General features: G+C 40.6%; 1 protein-coding gene across 14 annotated transcripts in view; it reads right to left on the bottom strand.

Moving 5' to 3' along the window:
- The window catches only part of GABPB1 (GA binding protein transcription factor subunit beta 1), a 55,800-nt gene extending 33,556 nt beyond the window's left edge, over nt 1-22,244 (bottom strand). For 7 of the 14 annotated variants that reach the window (XM_036442440.2, XM_036442381.2, XM_036442408.2 and 4 more), the window contains exon 1: nt 21,550-21,573. In XM_036442440.2, coding sequence (XP_036298333.2) covers nt 21,550-21,573 — 24 coding nt within the window. Of the gene's footprint in view, nt 1-21,549; nt 21,574-21,610; nt 21,868-22,219 lie in introns of those variants that run through there. The other 7 variants (XM_045582621.1, XM_045582627.1, XM_036442415.2 and 4 more) reach the window with 5 other exon arrangements.
- Between the last annotated feature and the right edge of the window lie 2,523 nt (nt 22,245-24,767).

The following is a 24,767-nucleotide window of genomic DNA, read 5'->3' as shown; positions in this document are numbered from 1 at the left end:
CTAGTCCAATCTGAGGTGTGTATAAGTATAATACACCAGATTTTGAAGACTTGGTACCAAAAAGAATGTAAAACAGCTTATTAATAGCTTTTGTATTGATTACATGTGCAAATGGTAGTATTTTTTATATACAGAGTTAAATAAAATATATTATCAATATTAATTTCAACTGTTTCTTCCAGGCGTTTTTAATGTGCCTACTAAAAAAAACTTTAAATTAAATATATGGCTTGTATTATATTTCTATTGGACAGAACTTCTTGAAGGCAGCAACTTTAAAAGTTGCAAAAAGTTGTTTTTGCAATTTTTTGTTGTTGTTGCTGTTAACCCTCACCTGAGGATATTTTTTCCATTGATTTCCAGAGAGAGTGAAAGGAAAGGGGAGAGAGACAGAGAGGGAGAAACATCGATGTGAAAGAAACATATCCACCAGTTGCCTCCTGCATGCATCCTAGGCTGGGAATCGAGAGTGCAACCGAGATACGTGCCTTTGATTGGAATCGAAAACCTAACCCTTCAGTCTGCAGGCCAACACTCTATCTATCCACTGAGACAAACTAAGCTTGGATTGTAATTTTTAAATATGTAAAATATTTTCACAACTCAGAAGTTAAATACACCACTCTGGTGGGGTATACTGTTAACGGTGAGGTTATGCATGCATGGGTACAGATGGTGTATGGGAAATCCTATACTTTTCCCTCAATTTTGCTGTGAACCTAAAACTGGCCTAAAAATCTTGTCTTAAAAAAATCATTTTGGAGATAACTGGGAAAATGTGAACACTGCTTTAATATGTAATGATATTAAGGAATTATGTTGTTTTTCTGGATATGATAGTAGTACTATTACAGTTTATGTTTATATAATCTTAGAGATAAAAATATATTTATGATTAAATAATGTGATACTTGAAATTTCTAAAAATAATTAGGAAATATATATGAAACTAGATTAGTCATGCATGATTGATCATTTTTTAAGATGGGTAATAGATACATGAGGGTTCAATATACTCTCTTTTTACATATTTTAAGTTTTCTATACAATGAGTTTTTTTAAACTTTACTTTGGACCTTAGAAACTAAAACCCCACTTATCCCCTTCTTTATTGCCTTTAATTCATTAGATATTTTTCTAGGTTTATATAATCAATTTTCATTTTTCAAATATATATCACTTTCTTTATTTTTCAACCCTTCTTGCATCCCACTGTGGGATCAATTTCATTTTAACCAATGTATATTCTTTAGAATTGTACTAATATGGTACATGTGGCTTTTTAAACTTAAATTAAAAATTCAGTTCCTGCTCAGCCATCATGACTCAGTGGTTAAGCGCCAAACCTATGAACCAGGAGGTCACAGTTCAATTCCCAGTAAGGGCACATGCCCGGGTTGCAGGCTCAATCCCCAGTAAGGAGGCATACAGGAGGCAAGCTGATCATTGATCCACTCTCACAATGATATTTCTCTTTTTCTCTCCCTCTCTCTCTCTCTAAAAAAAAAAAAAAAAAAAAAAAAAAAAAAAAAAAAAAATCAATAAAAATATTTTTAAATAAATTATACACACACACACACACTACATACATATTAGAGGCCCAGTGCATGAATTCATGCACAGGTGGGGTCTCTCTGGGTGGCCTGCAGGGATCGGGCCGAAACCCGAAGTCAATGCCACCTGCAGCTCCTACCTGCTGCTCCTGCTCATCCTGGCCCCACTGTGTCTGCCTAAGACTTGTACCCAATCAGTCCCGATAGGGAGAGGCTTGCACTGCCACAGCAGAGCTCGTCAGCCATGAACCCTGCGTCTGGTGCCCTCCAAAGGGCAGTGGCCCACGAGATCAGGCTGAAACCGGCTCTCTGACATCCCCTGAGGGGTCCCGGATTGCAAGATGGCACAGGCCAGGCTACGGACCTCACCAGTGCACTATCATGCTAGGGAGACTGTGGGAGGGCTCCAGGGCATGTCCAGCCCATCTCACTCAGTCCTGATCTGCCAGATCCCAGCAGCAAGCTAACCTACTGATTGGAACATCTCCCCTGGTAGTCAGTGAACGTCATAGTGACTGTTTGACCAGTTGACTGTCTGCCCCCTTATGGTCAGTGCATGTCATAGCGAGTGGTTGAGCAGCCTTAGCATATCACTAGCATAGTATGCTTTGATTGGATGTTCGGTTGTTCTGCTGTTCGGTCTATTTGCATATTACTCTTTCATCATATAGAATATACAATAATACACACACACACACACACACACACACACACATATGGTAAGCGCATCCAAGCCCAACTATAGCACAACCCAATTCAGTATTTCTCACGTTGTGTTTCCCAAAGCTCCAGAGGAAGGCCATACTAAGAAAGGCAGTGGGGAAAGAAGCAAGCTCAGGTTGAAGGTGACATAACAGTTTCATCCTCACTTAACAACATCATCTCTAATTGTTATAGGATTCTATATATATAACATTATTTGTTATTTTAATAAATAATTAGCATTAATAAAACTTTTCAGTAAAACATCTTCTCTTCAGATATAAAATGGTTAAAGTGTTAAATCTCAAGTGAGAATTACTTAACAGCTCTTTTTAATTGCTAGTCAACAACCAAATCCTTATTAACATAAACTCAGGAAAGAACTACTAAATTCATTTGCATGTCCTAACATGTATGTGCTTTACTTGTGTTCTCCTTTTACTTTTTTGAGACTAGCCAAATATAACCAGATACAAGTTATATGAAAGACCTCAGAAATCAGATTCTGAAATAACTCATTCAAATAAATTTTAAACACCAAATTACAATGAAAGAGCTTCTTTTTGGCAGCACCCACAATGTTGTGATTCCTTTTCTCCATTAGGATAAACCTCCCTTATATACAGTTACTCCCAAATGTACTATAAAATATACTTTGGGCTCTGGCTGGGTGACTCAGTTGGTTGAAGCGTCATCCTGTTCACCAAAGAGTTTCAAGTTTGATTCCCAAGGCACATAACTAGGTTACGGGTTCAATCCCTGGACAGGGTGTGTGTGAGGCAACTAATCTATGTTTCTCTCTCTCTCTCCCTTCTCTCTCAAACATATGTATATACTTTTGTCCTCTACTATCAACTTCGCTAAGCCAGTTTTATACTGCTTTAAAAATAACAATATAATTTCATCTACCCTAAAGATTACATCTTCATTCAAAGCTATTTTTATTTCTTCAAATTTCAGGTACCAGAAGATGTAATTAAATGGGAACCATGTTGATAAATCAAGTTCCTATTTTGCACATTAGCTATGTATTTATCAGATATATACCGTATTTTTCGGACCATAAGACGCACTTTTTTCCCCCCAGAAGTGGGGGGGGGGAAAGTCCCTGAGTCTTATGGTCCAAATATAGCCTACACATATACTTAAAAAAAAAAAAGTTTTTTTACTTGCCCGGCTCTGTGTGGTCTCTGTGTGCTTGCCCGGCTCTCAAATGGTTCTAAATGCTGCTGTTTACTTTACAGGGTTGATTACATGTGTTTATGACTGTGATGTTGGGTTTTAATGCACATAAAATATTTTAGGACACTATTTGTTTCAGAATCTTTTTTTCTTCATTTCCCTTCTCTAAAAACTGGTGCGTCTTATGGTCCAGAGCGTCTTATGGTCCGAAAAATACGGTAGTCTCTAGTTCTCCAACTATAATATATTCAATCCATAAATACCCTATTGGACAGAAAAATTATGACACCATTTGAAAGCTGTTCTCTATAAAACCTAGAATATCAATGTCTGTAATCAAAGGATAAGATATATTTATTGCCCTGACCATTGTGGCTCAGTTGGTTGGGCATCATCCTGTGCACTGAAAGGTTGCTGGTTCAATTCCTAGGCAGAGCACATGCCTGGGGTTTTGGGCTTGATTCCAAGTAGGGGGCATGCAGAAAGCAGCAAATGATGGTCAATGTTTTTTTTTTTCCCTCTCTCTCCCCCCACCTCCTTTCCTTTCTCTCTAAGAATCAATTTTAAAAATGTTTAAAAAATATTTGATGACGATTTAATATTCATGTGTAATATAAGGTCAAGTTCCATACCTAAAGCACATAAATTACAATATATATACACACACACTCTAAACTGAAAGAGTAAGGATTTCCAATTAGCACATACAGAACTTGCCACCCACATGCCAAAACCTAATTTTCCTCCTATACTCCTTGAGGATGCTACCAAACTCTCTACCTCACAATTCAGAAACCTAACAGCTATCCTCAACTCCTTCTCCCTCACATTTCTACACACAGTTAGTTGGTCATCAAGTCCTTTAGGGTCTACTTCACATCTCTTTTTCTCTTAATTTCTTTTTTTCAATAGGTAATGCTTTAGTATAACTCAAAAATCCAAACACAGAAATGCATACATTGAAAAGTTTCAATGAAAGCACTTATACGCTGAGACCGGTTTGACTCAATGGATAGAGCAACGGCTTGGGGACTGAAGGGTCCCGAGTTCGATTCCGGTCAAGGGCATGTGCATTGGTTGCAGGCATATCCCCAGTAGGGAGTGTGCAAGAGGCAGCTGATCGATGACTCTCTCTCATCAATGTTTCTAACTCTCTATCTCTCTCCCTTCCTCTGTACAAAATCAATAAAATATAATATTAAAAAAAAAAAGCACTTACACTATTCCCAATCCTCCTCCTAGCACAATAAATAACCACCTTCACTAATGTCATGGATATCCTTCCAGGATTTCTATAATTACCACAAGTCAGCATTACTATATACTTGTCTGTACTTGCTTTTATTTTATTTTATCTGAAGTTCTTTTTTCCTATTATTTCATAGAGAGCTTCCTCGTTGTTGGTTTTTGTACAGCTGCTTAGTATGCCACTGTGTACCTAAGCCTTATTTAATTACTAGAGGCCAGGTGCACAACATTCGTGCACTGTGGGGGAGGGGTTCCCCTCAGCCCAACTGCGCCCTTTAGCAGTCCGGGAGCCCTTGGGGGATATCTGACTCCCCAGGCCTAAGCCGCAATCGGACATCCTGAGCACTGCCACAGAGTTAGGAGAGGCTCCCACCGCGCTCACCAACCATAAGCCCGGCTTGTGGCTGAGCAGTGATCCCCAGGGGGAGCGCACTGACCACCAGGGGGTAGCTCCTGCATTGAGCATCTGCCCCCTGGTGGTTAGTGTGCATGATAGCGATCAGTCGTTCTACCGTTTGGTTGATTTGCCTATTACCCTTTTACTACCGTGTTTCCCCACAAATAAGACATCCTCCGAAAATAAGAGCTCCTTACAGGTTTCCTTCTGAGTGAAATATAAGGCATCCCCCCGAAAATAAGGCCCCCCCTAGGCTAAACATGAGAGATTTGGTCCACTGATTCTGAAAGAAATGGAGTCACAAGAAATTCACCAGGAAATTCAGGAACTGGATTGTTATGATGATGTTCCAGAAGATGATGACATGATTGTCATTGAATAAATGAGTAAATCCTTAATACTGTAGGATTCACAGTTTGTCTGGTGTGTGTTGACAACTACCGTACTACCATACCGTATATAGGTAATAAATTTCCTTTATTTTCATTTAAGAATAAATGTGTACCGTATTCTTCTTCATGGAAAAATAAGACATCCCCTGAAAATAAGACCTAGCGCATCTTTGGGAGCAAAAATTAATATAAGACACTGTCTTATTTTCGGGGAAACGGGGTATATAGGATAGATGGACACTATTGCTATTATAAGCAATGCTATAATGAATAACTTTGTAGATGTATCATTCCATTTCATATTATTATAAGATAAATTCCCTGAAATAAAATTATTGGGACAAAGATAAATACAGTTGTAATTTTAATAGATATTGCCGAATTGCCCAGTTGTTTTTAAATTAGTCCTTTTCTCACCATTCTCTTTGGCAATGCGTTCTGATGCCTATACTAATGAAGTACCCCCAAACTGGTTTTCCATCCTTCTACAACTATTATCCACCGTATTGCCAAACTGATCATTATTTTTAAATTTTTATATACACTATAACATTCTAATTTTAAATGTTAAAAATTACTGAAAAGGCTTACATTCCTCTAACCATCCCACATCTCTACTCCAAAAACACAACTTCTATCCACCACCCTTGAGTTAATCACTATTGTTAAGTTTAGTATTTTTTTTTTTTATCCTTAATTCTTTATTTCACCTCCACCTTTTCAGGGTCAAATCAAGTGACACAAAATATTTAAAATTGACTCTTTTTTTTGTATTCCCTACTTCTCCTGAGTCCATATATTTCCTCCTTAATAAGTTTAGTATTTTTTAAAATAATCTTTATTTTATTTTAATGTTTTTATTTATTTCAGAGAGAGGAAAGGAGAGGAAAATAGGGATAGAAATATCAATGGTTCATGGGTTGACATTCAAGCACTGAACCACATCAGTCAGGCAAATTTAATATGTATCTTACCAGACCTTATTCTTTGTATTTGCATGCATATAATATTATACTGGCCTGATATTTTCCTTATTTATATAAATACTATTATACTGTATATACTACTCTACAACTTACTATGAAATAGTTTATGTAACTATTCATTTTTTAAATTGTTACATTATTCCATAGAATGAATATAGCAACTTACTTGCTCATTTGCCTACTTTTAGCCAGTTTTGCTTATTTTTCCAGTTTTTTAAACATTGAGGTGAGGGAGACACATCAATTGGTTGCCTCCACATGTACCCAATCAGGGCTGGGGATTGAGCTTGCAACTAAGGTAAGTGCCCTTCACCAAAATCGAACCTGAGGCCCTTCAGTCTGCAGACCAATGTCCTATCCACTGAGCCAAACCAATTAGGGTGGGAATAGCATTTTAAATTAATAGATACTACCAAACTATTCACATCAATTTACACCCCCTAGTGGCTATATAATTTATACTCCAAACTATAGTTTATAGTATTTATTACCTTTATTTATTTTTCTATGTCACTTTCTTTGTAGGAGTGCATTATGTATATTTCTGTTTTACATCTTGCAAATATTCCTCCCAGTCTGTTAAAATTTCCTTTGAGTGTTGTCAAAGTCTTAAACTATGATCAAATTTATCAAATAGCTTTCTACAACATATTTATAGTCATCTATTCCAATTATCTATAGAATAAAGGATTAACTTTAAGTAAAACATAATTAAATAGTTGGCCACCTACCATTCTATTTCATAAACAAAAGTCCCAGAATTAACCTAAATTGTCAATCTCCCATTTCTTAAGTAGGTCTTAATTCTCAAATGTTTGTTATAAACTTCACATTATAATGAAAGTTTAATGTTGATAGATAGATAGATAGATAGATAGGTAATTTTTTTAACAACCAATAAATGCAGGCCAACTTCTAGGGCACAATTGAGGAAAGTGCTACGTTTCATCACTAGAGGAAAAACTGGCTATATTGGACTCATTGAGAGATTATATTTGAAAGCTATATGAATTCAGAGCAGCTTTAAGTTACCAAACAAAATGATGTAGTCAAGGAAGACCTTTTTTTTATTATTGTTTGAAGCATTACAAATAGTAATACATGTCTCCTTTTTCCCCCCTTGACCTCCCCCCAGTCTCCCCACTGCATATGCCTTCACCTGACCCCTCCCTGCCATGTCTTGTATTTATATTTATATGCATGCATACAAGTCCTTCAGTTGATCTCTTACAGTCCCCCCACCAAAGGAAGACTTTTGTTCAATGAAAAACTAAACATTTGAAGTGTACATTACCTCTCTAACCTTATCTATCACTCCCTCTTATTTTTCTGCTGTAGCCACACAAGTCTTTGTAATTATTCTAACAAGCTAAACACGTTCCCACATAGGGTCTTGGTTAGGCATGTTGTCTCCTCTGCCTAGAGAGCTCTTCACTTAGATAACTGCATCGTTCCAGACACACTAAAACAGCAGCTTTCCCTGACCACCTTATATAGCAACCATCTCCCACACCATTCTCTCTCTTTATCCAGTGTTATTCCCTTCATTACCACCTGACATTTGTTTACAATGCTCCTCCTCCTCCCACCCCCAATGTCAGCTCTAAGAAAACAGAGACTTTGTCTCCTGTTTTGTTCATTACTATAACACCAGAGATTAGAACAGTGCCTGGCAAAGGGCAAACATTTCTGAATAGGCTTTGACAGATAAGGAAAAGGAAAAGGAAGAACACATGAAGCTTAGCCTGAACATGATATATTACAGAGGAGATACTGGCTTAATAATAATGTTAGGAGTAAAAAAAAAAAAAAAAAAAAAATGAGATTGAAGAAGATAATAAAAAGGTTTGAAAACCAGAAAGTAGAGTTTGGACTTCGTTCTGCAGACAATTGGGAGTCATTCAACATTTTGAGCAAATGGTGATCCATTCAAACATTTATTCAACACAAGTTCAATTCCCTTTGCTTGGCACAATGGAGAGTGCAAAGATCTATACCACGTGTTCTCTCCTCAGACTGCTTAGGTTTAGTAGCAATGGGTTCAAAAAAGTTTTAGAAATATCTGGCAGTCAAACGCAGGATGGATTTGGAGGAAGGAGATTAAAGTTGGAAAGGGCAAATAATAGGCAATGCATAATCCCAGGATAAAATGAGATCCAGTAAAGAGTAAAAAACTGTACTGATTGCTGAATATAAAAAATAATGGAGAAACATATATCACAGAAAACTTTAAGATTTAAGCATAATGATGATAAAATTAACAAAGGAAAACGTAACAGGTTGGAAGTTTGATAATAATAAATCTAAAAGTGATGGACCTCTGGCCAGGTAGCTCTGTTGGTTTTCGTGTTATACAGATACGCCAAGGTTTCTTTTTGATCCCTGGTCAGGGCACATACAGGGATCAATCAATGAATTCATGAATGAGTGAAACACCAAATCAGTATTTCCTCCCTCCCTCCCTCTCTCTCTCTCTCTCTCTCTCTCTCTTTCTCTCTCTCTCTCTCTCTTTCTCTCTCTCTCAACAACAATTAAAAGTGATGGAAATCCTTTGAGCCTCCCCATGGCCATATTCAGTAAGCCACTGGGAAATACAAACCTGGAGAGTACACATTTAGGAAGCATCCTATATAATAAAAGCCTAATATGCTAAGTGTCTGGTCAGTCATTCATCTGTTCAACCAAAATGTAATATGCTAATGATATGCTAAGGATGCTCAACTGCTCACTATAACATGAACTGACCAGTCAACCGGTTGCTATGATGTGCACTGAGCACCAGGGGGCAGACGCTCCAATGGGTAGGTTAGCTTACTGCTAGGGTCCGACCAATTGGGACTGAGCAAAATGGGCAGACACGCCCTGGAGCCCTCCTGAGGCCCCTTCCCCAACCAGCCCTACACAGGATCAGCCCCCAACACCCCAATCGGAAGCAGGGCCAGCCAGCCAATCATCCACAGCCCCTCTCCCTAGCTGGCCCCACCCCCAATGGGTCCCCATTAGGGTGGGCCAGCCAGACCCCACCTGTGCACAAATTTGTGCACCACGCCTCTAGTCAGTATATAAAACATCCATCTGAGAGAAGACAAAGAAAGGGGAGGATGAGACCAAATACTGAAGGGAATAACGAGTGTGTGGTAAGAGGATCATGAAACAACAAAAACTGAAGGTAGTAGTCAGAGAAGGAAAACCAGGATAGCATACTAACATGAAAGGCAAGGAAAGAATGTTCAGAATGTTCCTACATGGAAATTAATATATTCATTCATGCACTGCCTAATGACATTTCAGTCAATGGCAGACCACATATACCATAATAGTGACATAAGATTATAATGGACCTGAAAAACTCCTATCACCTAGTGTTGGCATAGCAGTCCTAAGGTCATGTGCAACACGTTATGCACGTGTCTGGTGACACCAATGTAAACAAACCTACTGCGTTGCCAGTTGTAATAAGTGTAGCACATACAATTATGTAAAGTGTATAATACTTCATATAATAATAACCAACTGTGTTACTGGTTTATGTCTTTTACTATACTTTTTTTAATCTTAGAGAGGAAGGAGGAGGTAAGAAGGAAGAGATCAATGGGCTGCCTCCTGCATGCCCCCCAACCAGGATCAAACCCACCTTTTGGTGTATAGGATGACGCTCAACCAACTAAGCTATAGTATACCTTTTATCATTATGTTAAGAGTAAACTCTTTCTACTTATATACTAGTAAAAAAAAAGTTTGCTATAAAACAGTAAGCTATGTTATCCAGCAGCAGTCTCATACATCTCATGTTTTCCGCAACTCTTGACTGCATCATTTTTTTCTTGTGCTTCATTTAATCTCATGTTGTTTGGTACAGACTTGTGTACAGGCTTGTAGTCTACGAGCAACAGTCTATACTAGGGGTGTCGAACTCAATCAGAGAAGGGGCCAAAATCTAAAATCCAGCCTAAGTCGCGGGCCGAATGGTTTACTGAACAGTCATAAACTGTCATTGTGATGGAAACGCAGCGGAGTGCAGTGATGACAGCGCGGTGCGGGCCACATTGCAAGGCCTGGCGGGACGGATTTGGCCCGCGGGCCTTGTGTTTGACACATGTGGTCTATACTATATAGTGTAGATGTGTAGTAAGCTAGATCATCTAAGTGCATTCTATGATGCCTACACAATGATAAAATCACCTAACAAATGTATCCCCTCCATTACTAGTAAGTGGCACATGACTGGCTGAACAAAATCAGGATGAAAACAATACCAATGGCAAGAAGGATGTTCCTTAAAGCAAAAGAGCTGAGGAGAGCAATTTTAACTAAGATCTTAAAAATATTTTTGAAAGAGAAATAAGAATAGCTGGAAAGTATAGTAGCAATAGTTAATCCAAGTTGATTTTTCTCTTCCCCAAATATAGAAGTCTGTACATACTTGAAGGCAGGGAGAAACAACCATTGCAAATAATGATCAAAGTGATCAGAGAGGAAAGATGTGGCACCAGATCCCTACAAAAACAAAATATTCTACTTCCATTCAGTTTTCAAAAATAAGATGATTTTTTTTTCATGGTGACAATAAAAAATGTGCAAAATTATACTCTATTTTCTTTTTCAATTAAGTAGAAGTCAATGGTATATTTTGAGGAAGAGAAAGAAAATATGAGACAACAGAAAATCTGAGATTTATAAAGTATTTTCCAAGAAATAGCAAGAACCCACTGAAATTGTTAAGCAGAAATTTAGAATGGCCAAAAATATCTTCATAATTACCCACCTTCCTCCACAAATACATTACAACCTTTGAGGAAAAACAGAGAAAATAGATAGTAGGAAGACTGACAACAGGAGCCTAGTAAAATATGAAAGAGGTGAGTCTTGTCATGTACAGGCTATATCTAGTGCATACAGGAACAAGCTAAGGGAGAGAAATTGAGGGTTGCTATGGAGAGCACCCGGGGAGGCACATGGGCATTCTTCCTTAATAATTGTCAGCTGCTGGAGAGGTGCAGAAAATGTAACTAAGATCTTGTCTACAAAAAGAAATGGACAGCCAGTTTAAAATGGAATTGCCATGCCTAGATCAAAGAATATCCTTATGATATTATTCTACAATGTCGTTAAAAATTTTCCCAGATTTGTGTTACCCCCATTACTTATAGAACTTTGAACCCTTGAGGATCAATAAAAAAATCATCTTTTTGGTGCTTGTAATTCTAGAATATCAAGACAGTTCTTGATATTCTAGAATTACAATAGCATAATATACAATTATCCCAAGCAAACTTAGGAATTAATTCTTGGACTGTCTGGAAGCAATTTAAAAAGGGCATGAAAGGATCTAATCCCTTCCATTGTGTAGCGGGCCTCCTGGGAAGGCAGGCAGCTGAGCATTCTATATTGGCCCCTCTTGCCCTTTTGGCCAAGAGGGACCCTCTTCTCACAATCCAATTGCCCATAGCTGTTGCCTGAGCTTTCTGTTCATGTCAAGGTTGAAGCCTCGTGATGACTGGGACCATGGATCTGTCTCTCGCCCAGTAAGGCAAGCTGGGCCCTCCCTGGAGAAGAAACCCGGATTCCCCAAGCTATGTGATCAGGGCTGGGGCCCAGGCAGCAGGCAAGGGGATCCTAAGGCAGAAGCTGGGAGTGAAGGCCACAGGGGCATAGGGTACTGAGGAGACAGAACTGAACCTCACATTACCCTGCTTGGCCCCGGAGGATAGCTGGTTAGCCAGAGACAGGTAAGATTCCTCAGGGAAGGGATAACCTAAAACAGGCAGTCGAAGAGGGGCCATCAGGAGAGAACTTGGGGGTTAACTGAGGTGGGGCACAGACCCTCATCCCCCCAACTTTGCAGAGGCCTAAACCTTCACCCCTGCAAAGTTGGCTGCTTAACTTCCCATGCCCAGCTCAAATCGGGACCGGGGTAACAGACAGAGACTTGGCTGACAGCAGCTGCCCTCTCACTACAAGATTTGTTTGGGTTGTCTTGCACCCATGGTTTGAGGAAGTGGGTTTTTTATATCAAAATTCAGCCTATCACCAGGAATGCTCAGGGCTAATTCAAGAGGGCAAATAATTCTTTCCCCTAATATTTACAGGGTAAAATAAGATTGTTTTAGAATAATAAATTTGACAGTAAAATAGTAGACAAGTTTTCAGGCTAATTTAAATTGGCTAATTGATATAAGCAAATACCTTAGAAAAATTAGTTGTACTGGACAAAAAGTTGTTCCTAAAGTGTTAGCTAAAATTTTTATTGGTAGTTCATCTCATGACAAAATTGCAAAACATGTAATGAACCTAAAGCAGTCATATTATAGTGCAAAAAATTAAAATTTAAAATCTATCAATACTACATTAAATTTTTTTCAAAAGCCTCCTAAAGTTTAAATCAAAAAGGGGGGAAAATTAAAAGAATATCATGTAAGGGAAAATATCCTGTTAAGTAAGTTACATCTAGAAAATTTGTACTTTAGAAAATCAATTGTAATGCTAACAAGACACCCATGAAAAGCACCTATGGTGTCAAAATAAGCCAGAGGAAAATTGTTTAGGCAAAAAATGAAAAAGGATCCCAAGTCAAATTTATTTACTAACTTTTGGTCGAGAATATGTTTATTTATTTTCAGGAAACAACTCCCAGACCATGTGGATTCCAGCAACAGAGAGGAATTGACAGGACTACTCCAACCATTAAGACAGAAGAGAAGCAGTCCTGAGATGGAAGACGCCTCCGACAACGCCTTGCCATAATGGCAGTCAGCAGCTGTGCGTCACTGCAGGTTGCCCAGGACCAAACCAGAGAGGGTCCAAACCATTTGTCCACTATTCAGAACTGAAAATATCATTGCTGACATATACACATAAGGAACTGACAATGAAATTAGGTCTCAAGACTGTTGGCCCAGAAAGAAACTCACTACAGACTAATTCGCCTTTCAGTATAACCATTATTGCTTGTCACATTTTCTATTCTTGTAAGTGTATTTCCAGTAGGATATGATCTCACTCATCTAGGGGAAATGATGAACATAGACTGTTGAACAAGAACAGACCCGGAGACAAGTAGGCATGGATCAGACTGTTAGACCTCAGAGGGAGGGTGGGGATAAAAGGGAGAGATCAACCAGAGGACTTGTGTACATACATATGAGCCTAACCAGTGGTCAAGGACAATAGGGGGGTGGAGGCATGAGTAGGGAGGTCGGGGATGGGATTGAGGGGGATGAGGACAAATATGTGATACCTTAATCAATAAAGAAATTTTAAAAAATAATAATAATGTCAGCTGAACCCAAGACAACAGGCAAAGCCACATCTTGGATACACACCTTACCAAAAAGGCAGATGTGTTCTCAGCATTGACTCTTCTTTGCCCAGGTGTCGACAAGTGGTTTTTGATATGTAAATCCAGTCTAGCACCTAGCACAGGGAATGAGGGAATAAATACAACCCGGGCCTACCTAAGCTCCTTTAAGTTTTGGTGAAACCTCCTGGTATTTGGGGGTATAAAATAAACATGCTGCATCAGCTCTGGGTCACTGTCTCTCCACCCGTCCCAGCTTTTGCCTTCTATCTCTGTGTCTTGTCTCTTTTATTTCTCAATCCCCAGCCCCTCTACTCGAAGAACCGGTCATTCTCTTTCCGTGCTGAACTCAGAAAAGAGAGACCCTGCCATAGGTTGTGATGAATGGAATAAAGGAACATAGCTGGAGTAATAAAGTGGGCTAAGGTCACAAAGTTCACACAAGCTAGTTATGAAAGGAAAATTTTTTAGATCATTCACTTACACACCTGTTTCCTATGAGCTGAATGTTTATGTGTCACCCCCCAACTCCCCAAATTTGTATGTTGAACTCTTAATGCCCAAAGTGATGGTATTATAAGATGGTAAGTGATTAGGTCATGAAGGCAGACAGATCATAAATGAGATTAATGCTCCAATGAAAGAGACTTGAGATGGCTCCCTTGCTCCTTCTACTATGTGATTATACAACAGAAAAGTCTGCAACCTGAGAGTTTTCACCAAAACCCAACCAGCAATACTGTTGTCTTGATCTTGGACCTAACAGCCTCCATAATAATAATAAAATTCTATTGTTTATAAGATACCAGTCTCAAATGAACTAAAATAGCATCATTCACAATAGCCAAGATATGGAAGCAACTTAAGCGTCTGATGTTCAATAAATGGATAAAGATGTATTACACAATGGAATATTACTCGGCCATAAAAAAATGAAATCTGGCCATTTGTGACAACATGGATGGGCCTAAAGGATATTATGCTAAGTGAAATAAGTCAGACAGAGGAGGACAAATATCCTCTGACCTCATTTATATGGAATCTTAAAAACACACACACACACACACACACACACACACACACAGAAGACTCATAATTATAAAGAATAAACTGATTATTGGCATAGGAGAGAGAACTTGGGGGATGGGGGAAAAAAGTGACAGGAAGTAAGAAGTACAAACTTAATTATAAATGTGACAGGAATGTAATATACAGCATATGGGATATAATCAAGTGTCACTATAACTTTGTACAGAGACCGATGGTTACTAGATTTATTGTGAACACATAAGGTATATAAATGTTGCATAACTATGTTGTTACACCTGAAACTCATAATATTGTATGTCAACTATTCTTTAATAAAAAATTAAAATTAGTTTTACCTGTTTGGATATATGGTAAATGCTATAGACACAAAGGAGTAGAGTAGAAGGGCTGCACATCCAATAACTTTATCATGAGATGAAGTATCCTAATTCCAACGTCTAATTCTGTAATATGGCTTAGGATAAATATCCACCTCCGTTTCCACATTTACATAATAGGATATAGTAAAGTGAGGTGCCATGATGGCCTCCATTCAACTCCTTTAAAAAATGGCTGGTGTAGTAAAGCAGCATAGTAAAAATGTCTTATCCCTCCAGTGTAATGAGGCAGAAAAAAGCTAACTGGATTAGAGGAACTCTCAAGCCTCTTCCAAAAAAGATTCTACACTATGCAACAGAATCATAGTATCGGTGGGTTTAGCATATTTTTTAATCAAAGGAAATTAAAGTGAGTATTTTCTTTTTAATTTTTTAACTTTTAAATTATGGATAATTTATTAAGTTATATAAAAATGTGTATATCTTAATATTAAAATGGAATAGGACTCAAAATTAAGTAAATATTCTATAGGTTCCTTAACTGCAATTCTAAAGTCCAAAAACATCTCTGAAACCCAAAATAATTTATTTAGCAGTAAAAACCAAACCTGAACTGACATGAAGCGATTTATAGTCTTTACTTACTCCCATTGAATGTAAATGTTCATACATTTTCCTGCAGAAACAGTAACGTTTAAGAAGCTCTATTGAAAAGTTATATAACATTATTACATCCCCAATATCCAGAAACAATTCTTAATTTCAAAGCCTATTAGACCCCAAGTATTTTAATGGGCTATGACCCTATAATCATTGCTAATATTTACTGAGATATCAACTATATGTCAGACACTGTTCTGATCACTTTATATGCACTAACTCATTTAATCCTCCTAACTACCACGAAGGAAGTATTATAATTATCCTATTTTACAAAAGAGGAACTGAGGCACAGAGTGAACAAGTTACCTCAAGTCACATACCCTATTTCCCCGAAAATAAGACAGTGTCTTATATTAATTTTTTCTCCCAAAGTTACGCTAGGTCTTATTTTCAGGGGATGTCTTATCTTTCCATGCGCTAGGTCTTATTTTTGGAGGATGTCTTATTTTCGGGAAAACACGGTAGAGAATGACTTGGCTAGAATGCATACATTTAAAACATTATACATAAGTGGGGGGAAAAACATAAAACAAGGAACTGATTATTATTGTAGAGTGGTAGGAGTCAGTGATGTTTCTCTATTCAATTAATATATTACTTCTAAAATGTTAAGGGATAAAACAAAACAAAAAATACGAAACACTTGATGCACTAAACTTGCATCAACTGCATAGTATAAAATCCAAACTCTTCAGCTTGTTAATATCTTTAATTTTAATTGACATATAACATCTTAGTCTTTTTTATTACAAGTAATACACAATACATATTCATAGAAATTAGAAAATTTGGATAAGAAAAAAAATAATCACTTATAATCCTACACTCAGAAATAACCACTGAACAATGTGGCACCTATCTTCCAGATGTCAATGTGTGTTTCTCATCCGAAATGGAATTTTTAAATGGTTTTTCACTCCCGTATACCAAGACATCTTTTCCTGTCTTACATTTTTCTAACATCATTTTAACAATGAGGCAATACCTCACAGTGGGGATATAACCCAGCAATCACTCTGAAATATTTAGGTTGTTTACAACTTTACAGCATAATGATCAACAGTCACTGGCTCTTGAGGCAAATGGCTTGGATTCAAGCTCTGGCTTTATCACTAACTCAGCTACCTTAAGCAAGCTACCTCATTTCTCTATCCCTCAACTTTCTCTTCTGAAAAATAGGATATTATCTACTTTTTATGATTAAGGGGGGTAAATGTTAATACACAGCTGTTATTATCAACAACGCTATAATTGGTATGTTCATAAGCTACCAATTCAACAGTATCTTTATTAGATCAAGATAAATTCCCTTAAATGGGAATTTCCATATCAGAAGGCTTTTGAGTTTGCTGGATTTAAAGGCCTCATCAAATAGCTCTCTCACATAACACTCAGATCTTTTTAATCCAAGAAAATAAAAACTATGATCCAGTTAAGTTAACCAGCTTGTTTCACTCGATTAGCTTTTGCTCTTCCACTTTTGTGGCTGCAAACTTATATTTCATAAAATCTCAAAATTTGTAGAAAACGTAAGGACACCAAGTCCAAATGCTCACTCAGCACCATTCCTCTAAAGTCCCTAACTTGAACACTGCCAGTGACAACGGACAACCAACCACCCAAAACAATATAACTTGGAAGAATATTGACATCTGCCTCCTTCTAACTTCTACAGATTGATCTGAGTTCTTTCTGGTCAGATCAAACCTGGGCTGTGTGACAAGCCTCCAAATATTTATAGACAACTATAATTTCTCAGATAAGCTTGTTGAGCCTTTCCTCCTTTTCATTTCCCCCATGATCAAGGTCCTCTGGTTTTTGTGTCTACCACCTAGGGAACTTGAAAAAAACTTGTGTCTACCACCTACTGGCCCACATCCTATGCTACTTAAGCTTGGGCCTCTGCAGGGTTTTTTTCCGTTCATCTGTTTTAATGTATATTTTTAAATATATTTTATTGATTTTTTACAGAGAGGAAGGGAGAGGGATGAGAGAGAATAATCGATCAGCTGCTCCTGCACACCCCCCACGGGGGATGAGCCCACAACCAAGGAATATGCCCTTGACTGGAATCAAACCTGGGAACCCTCAGTCTGCAGACCAATGCTCCATCCACTGAGCCAAACCGGTTTTGGCAGTTTTAATATATTTTTATTGATTTCAGAAAGGAAGGGAGAGGGAGAGATAGAAACATCAATGAAGAGAGAATCATTGATTGGCTGTCTCCTGCACACTCCCCACTGGGGATCGAGCCCGTAACCCAGGCATATGCCCTTGACCAGAATCAAATCCTAGACCCTTCAGTCCTCAGGCTGACGCTCTATCCACTGAGACAAACTGGCTAGGGCAGGTTTTTTTTTGTTTTGTTTTTTTAATTAGCCTGCCAGGTGATTATGATATAAAGTCTGAAAACTGATACATATGTCTCATCTTTAATACAACCAGTACAAAGTAGGGCTAACATCATGCTCTTTATCTATGATGTTCTAGCAACTTCAAGATGTCACATACTTCAAAAAATAAAATTAGCCCAGCCGTGTGGCTCAATGGTTAAACATTGACCCATGCACCGAAAGATTCGGATTCAATTCCTAGTCAGGGCACATGCCTGAGTGAGTTTCAAGCTCGACCCTTGGCAGGAACTGTGCAGGAAGCAGCCTCAATGATTCTCTCATCGTTGATGTTTCTATCTCTTTTTCCCTCTCCCTTCCTCTGAAATCAATTAAAATAAAATAAAATTTTTCAGAGAACTGGGACTAAGAGATTTAGATTTCTATTTCTAAATGTATCAATAGCCTTGCATATGGACTTATTACGTTCTGTAGAAAAATCACTTCATGCTAAGCCTCTACACTTACATCATGGACATACTTAGTCCAAATAGAGGTGTACTCGCCTACCAAAGACTGAACTGACAGCTGATGACACCAAAGTATCTTCTCTGTGCATAACACTGTTGTCAAGAGTGTGAGGACACACAAGCCCTAGTACTGCTAATACTAAGATTTAAGAGATTTGCCTTCTAGAGAGCATGATGAAACAAGCATCTTGAGAAAATTTAAGTATAATACTAATGATAGCTGTAGAGACATTGGTGTTATAGAAATATGATTACTGGTTGGAAAGCTGTGGAACCAAAGAAATGATATTCATTAGAAAACTAAGTTGCCCTGAACTCTAAGATTTGTTTGGCTTGTTTGCAGAGAAAGCAGCGATGGAATCCATCAGTGAGTTCATCCATGTTCAGGCTACTTGCAAAGGGAGAGACACCACACAGCCAAAAATGCATGCTCAAAATGAAGTCATGATTCAAAAATTCATGTAATAATCTGAATTCCTCATGATTTGTTTGTTACTATTTCTAACTCACGAGATACTCGAGAAGAAAAAAAAAAAAAAGTCCATTCTAGGAAATATGCTGCCCATTATAAATACATCTCAGAGATAAGGGGGTCAGGGGCAAACCAAAATCCAATCTGACATTTATTTTTTTTGAATAGCCAACATCAAAAATATACCTGGCATTTTCTAACAATTACAAGAAGAATGACCAGATGCTTCCTGTTGATGGAACAGTGTAGAACTACAGACAGAATCTGACTAGAGTTCACAGAACAAATGGAAATGAATTTAGCTTCATTTCAAAACCATTAAATTAACGTATGGCCTTAAATTTTCACATTTACAGTATAATTGCCCCTCAACATATAAAAAAACCAGATTGAATCAGAGATAGACAGCTCTAAGTTACAGAACTCTGAGTTTACTTGAAGGGTAAAATATATGCATTACAAAAGTATTGTTTACCAAAGGTTTCTCTACAGGATTCCCTTTAAATCCAGAGTTCCTAAAGTGCTTTGAGAAGTGTCCTAGCTTCAAAAATTACATTTACATACAAGTTCTCACAAGCACATGCAATATGGAACTCACATTTCATTTGTGTACAGAATCACAAGGGATTATGCAATCGTTATTCGTAATGCCTGTTTATACATCTAATTCCCAAACTGAAAAAAGTTAGAGCCTAAGAAAAAAGTGTAGAAATAAGCCATCTTATCCTTACTTTTAAAATGTCTGGTAAAAAATATAAAATTTCTGATATATTATCCTGACTTGACTTATATGGTGAGCACAAACTAGAAATGACACATTTCTTAGTTTAAAAAAAAAGTATAGTGTGGATTGTTCCAGAGGTTTTATGGTGTGATACCACAACAGATTGAATGCAGAAGTAGATTTAAGAGTCTGTCTTCCATTCAACCAGACACTTAAACTCTTGTAGAAATGTCACTCTTTGACCAGTATGTCATTTATGTTAACATGCAATTAATATATTTTTGCTATTTTACATACTTAAAAGGAGGAAAGTGAAGAAATGCAATAAAGCAGCCTTAAGTTTCCTGAAATTCAAAGTCTGAGCCTGAAAGTGGAAGTGCCAAGGCTGAGGGTTACATGTTCCTAAGAAAGTTAAACCAAACTGGGTTGATCTAGACGTGAAATAAACTATCTGGAAAAAAAAAAAAAAAAAAAAAAAAAAAAAGACGTGTGACCGCTAACTTTTACATAATAAATTCCTGTACAGTGCGTCTTTCATTCTGATGGCCAATCCCAAGGATCCTTGACTAACGACACCAAACCATTTTCCAGATAAAAAAAACTGTACTTCAGAAAGTTAACTTGCCTGAATCCAGACAGCAAACTATTGTCCGGAGAGCACTTAAAAATACTTCCACATTCCCAAGCCCCCTTCAGAAGCTCTGTGGTCTTTGCCCCTCCTTGGAACAGATGTCTGCCTGCCACAGTCCAATCAGGTTTAAAGTAAGTTGTGTGTACTGCAAACAAGCTCAAAGTGGGGGAAACACACGCAAGGCGGGCCTGCATCACTCCTCCGGTTTCAGTTTTCACGTTGCACCCTCGAGGCTAAGGCACCGGCTTCCAGAGCTCCACCGGAGCACGCCCGCCTCAGGACAGACACACCAGCAGTGCCCAGGCCGAGGTGCCCGGGCCCAAACTCTCTCAAGTTTCCCCCAAGCCGTGCCCCCGCAGGTCCCGGCCGCTAAGTCCCCAAAAAGCAGGTCCCGGCATCCTTCGTCCCCACGGGGCTCCAGACCCCGAAGCCGAGGCCCTCGGGCGCCGTGGCAGCCCCGTGTGCGGGACGCCAAGGGAAGGGCTCCCGGGTTTGAACCCTGTTTGGACCCGTCCGCTCTGCCGCCGCCCCGGCGGCTCCGGGCCCCGAGGGCTCCGCGGTGCAGCGCGCCCGGGCCCGGCCGCCCTCGCCTTCCCGCTCCCAGCGAGCCCGGCGGGGCGGCCCGGCCGCCCAAGACAAAGAGACCCGCGGCTCCCGGGCGGCGGGCGCCGAGGCCCGGCCGCGCCTGCCCCTCTCCCCCGCCCGCCCGCCCGCCCGCCCGCCGCCCGCAGAGCTCCCGCCGCCGCGACCCCACACCATCCCCGGCGGAGCCGCCGAGCCGGACCCGACTGGCGAGGAGCGGCGCGGGGAGGCCGCGGCGGCGCCGGGGCCGGGGCCGAGGAGGAGGAGGGGGCGGCCGCCACCACCATGTCTGCCCGCCCCTCCCCGAAGCTGGGTGCCCGGCGGACAATGCGCGGCGGCGGCGGCGCGGGCGGAGCGGGCGCCCAGGCCGACCCCGCCGACCCCCGCGGCATAAGCGGGGCCAAAGGAGCCCCGGAAACCCGGCGCCTTAATGCAATAAACAGGAAATCGCGGGGATGATCTGGGTTCCGGGGGAAGTGGAATTATTTTTTACCAGCGAAGAGATCAACTTCCACATCCGGTGGTAACAGGGCCCGACACAGACCCGCACTGACCTGGAAAAGCTTTGGGAACGGCGGCGGCGGGGGAGCGGCGGGAGGGGTGCGGGACCCGAGGCGCTCCGTACCCGGCCGAGCGGACGCGGCCCCGCCACGCACACACAGCGCTTCAGCTGCACAGGGCGCTGTTTTCCGAAAATGCCGCGTCTGGTCGGCGCCCAAAATCCCCACCGAAAAGTCCCCCGTGTGCGCGCGGAGGGACACATCGTGTGCGAGTGAGTCCGCCTCCCAGCATCCCTCCCGGACCGGCCCCCGGGCGGCCGCGGGCCCTTCCGCCCGGGCCGCGTCAGCAGATCCCCCTCCCGCCCGCCGGCCCGACCCCACTCCGGAGGGAAGAAAGGGGCGAGAGGGTGTGATTTTTTTTTTTTTTTTCGTTTTTAACGGAGGGGCAGGAAGCGGGCCATTTCTAGAGTTGGGCCACACAAAGAAGCCGGCGGAATGATCCGCTCTGGGCGCCCGCGAGTCCCGGCTCGCCCGGCGCCTGCGCGCACAGGGGGGAGTGCGGCCATGTGCGCGGGAGCGGCCGCCGCCGCCGCCGCCGCCGCCGCCGGGCTTTCCCGCCTCCGCCGCGGGCCGGGAGCGGGCGGCCGCGGTGCGTGTGCAGACCTGCGTGCCGCTCCGGCTTGAACGCTGCGGGACGGGACGGGGCGGCCGGGCTCCGAGGCTAAGCGGAAGGCGGCGCCTCGCGGAGGACTGGCTGGCGGGGATGGAAGGGCGGCCGGGCTTTGGCTGAAAAGCGGCCTTAGATGGAGCTAGGCAGGCTGGGACAGGAGTCGCTGTGGAAGTACAAGGGGAGGAACGAGGATGCTCAGGTTTATGACGTATAGATTACTGTAGCTTTTTTTTTTTTTATTTAATCCTGATGCTGTCTCATACATCGCAGATCCTAGTAACTGCTCTCTGAACTCCCTGGGATTACTGTCACCGGAGGTAGAGATGTGCTTGCTTTTGTGTGTGTGTGTGGCCAGAATGTCATGGTGTGTGTGGTGTTGTATTTAGAGGAGCAAAAGTTTATTTGGCTATGGGGATGTGCAAAGTAAAGCCTTACGAATGTAATTTACACGGGCCGATTTGCTAAAAAACCCAACACACTGGTTTTATTGGGGGGAAGGGGGGTTATTATTGATTTATTCTAGAGAGAGGAACATCTGTTTGTTGTTCCACTTATTTATGCATCCGTGGGTTGCTGGCTGGGGATCAAACCCACAGCATCTCAGGACAAGGCTGTAGCCGGCTTAGCTGCAGGGCCTGGCCCACGCTGATGTGTTTTTAACGGAGGAGCCTGGGGATGACTTACCTGCCCAGCTTGCCCAGCCCGCTACCTGTGCAACTTTTGGCATCCTATAGCCAGGAGTTTAGGCTAGCTGAGACAAATCAAGAGAGCTGACAGATTTAATAAAATCTATTTTGCCCACTGTTTTTTGTGGCCTGGGATAAGTATTTTTTTTCTCTGCTTACTCTTTTGTAATATTGACATACCGTAGTCAAGACTTGTACAGTGTTTGTGTGACCTCTAAAGCATTGTGCCTAAACTAGAAGCAGAGTGAAGGACCTAGGGGCCATATTGTGTGTTTCCTTTTGATCTTAATATATTCATTGCTTCAGGTGATAAAAATTGGTCAGATTTTTTATGCTCTTCTTTCACTGAGTTCTTTAAATTCATTCAGGTGATGAATTCTCTAGCATCCTTGCCTTCATTGATCTTATGCTGTAGAATGCAGACAAGTAAATAGGCATCATCAGTAGAATGAGGGTAAAGTGTTGACTACTGTGAAATCTCAGACAAGAGTAATCTCTTACCTTGGGAGGCAGGAATGGAATGGGAATGGAGAAGCAATTAGCTTTAATAAGGAAATTGGAGAAGGTCCTTCCAGGCGCAGGAAGCAATAAGTGCAAAGGTTAAGACGCAAACTCTGAAGAAATTATTGGGTGAAGGAGATAATGCTGTGTCAGGAGTGCCTGAGAAGACTTGTCGTGAAGGCCAGAAATGCCATGTGCAGGAATTAGCTTTTGAGAGCTAAGAAGAAGCAGTTGAAAGATTTTAGATAGAAGCATCATAAGGATTTGCATTTTAGACAGATTGCGCAAAAATCAGAGACATGGAAACAGTAATCGGTGAGAGGTTATTGAGAGAGAAGCAAATAGACCTGGAGAATACTACCAGTGATTGAGAGGTTGGTGAGTTGGTCGACTGGGAAAGGGAAAAACTGAGAGGTAGATGTCAAAGATGACTCCCAAAGTTTGTTGGGAGAGCAACTGGTAGGATGACAATGCCTTCATTGAGATTAGAAACCAGGAAAAAGAAATACATGTTAGGCCCTAACTGGTTTGGCTCAGTGGGTACAGCATCAGCGTGCGGACTGAAGGGTCCCTAGTTCGATTCCAGTCAAGGACATGTACCTGTGTTGTGGGCACATCCCCAGTAGGGCGTGTGCAGGAGGCAGCTGATCAATGTTTCTAACTATCCCTCTCCCTCTCTGTAAAAAAAAAAAAAAAGAAAAATCGCTGAAACCGGTTTGGCTCAATGGATAGAGCATCGGCTTGGGGACTGAAGCGTCCCGGGTTCGATTCCGGTCAAGGGCATGTACCTTGGTTGCGGGCATATCCCCAGTAGGGGGTGTGCAAGAGGCAGCTGATCGATGACTCTCTCTCATCGATGTTTCTAACTTTCTCTCTCCCTTCCTCTCTGGACAAAATCAATAAAATATATTTTTTTTTAAAAAAAGAAAAATCAATTAAACATATTTAAAGAAAAATATATGTTAGGGAAGGAAGAAGGTTTTGTTACGACCTTTTGGAAATTGAAGTGATTGTGAACCAAACAAGCAGATATGTCTAGTAAGTAATTAGATGTTTATTCATTTACGTTGTTTCAAGAGCTGTAACTGGCACTGTTCTACACACTGGAATAGGTTAAGCAGCAGCAAGACCAACAGAGGCTCCTGCTTCTGGTAGAGGGAATAGACTATAAGTTTTCCAAAAGAAGAAGAAAAATAATATCCCATAATATGTTCCATGAAGAACATTGAAAAAGCCTTGTTCTGGGGTAGAGAGTGGGTAAAGTTTTGGTTGTTGGTCAAAGGTGCCCTCTCTCAGAAGATACTCTCTGCTAAGACTTGAATGATAATAAGTTAAGGACAATATTTGAGACCAA

The sequence above is a fragment of the Pipistrellus kuhlii genome, unplaced genomic scaffold, assembly GCF_014108245.1.
Source record: "Pipistrellus kuhlii isolate mPipKuh1 unplaced genomic scaffold, mPipKuh1.p scaffold_m20_p_1, whole genome shotgun sequence".
NCBI classification, from domain to species: Eukaryota; Metazoa; Chordata; class Mammalia; order Chiroptera; family Vespertilionidae; genus Pipistrellus; species Pipistrellus kuhlii.
The sequence above is the reverse complement of the archived record's forward strand: the minus strand, read 5'-3'. Positions and strand labels throughout refer to the sequence as shown.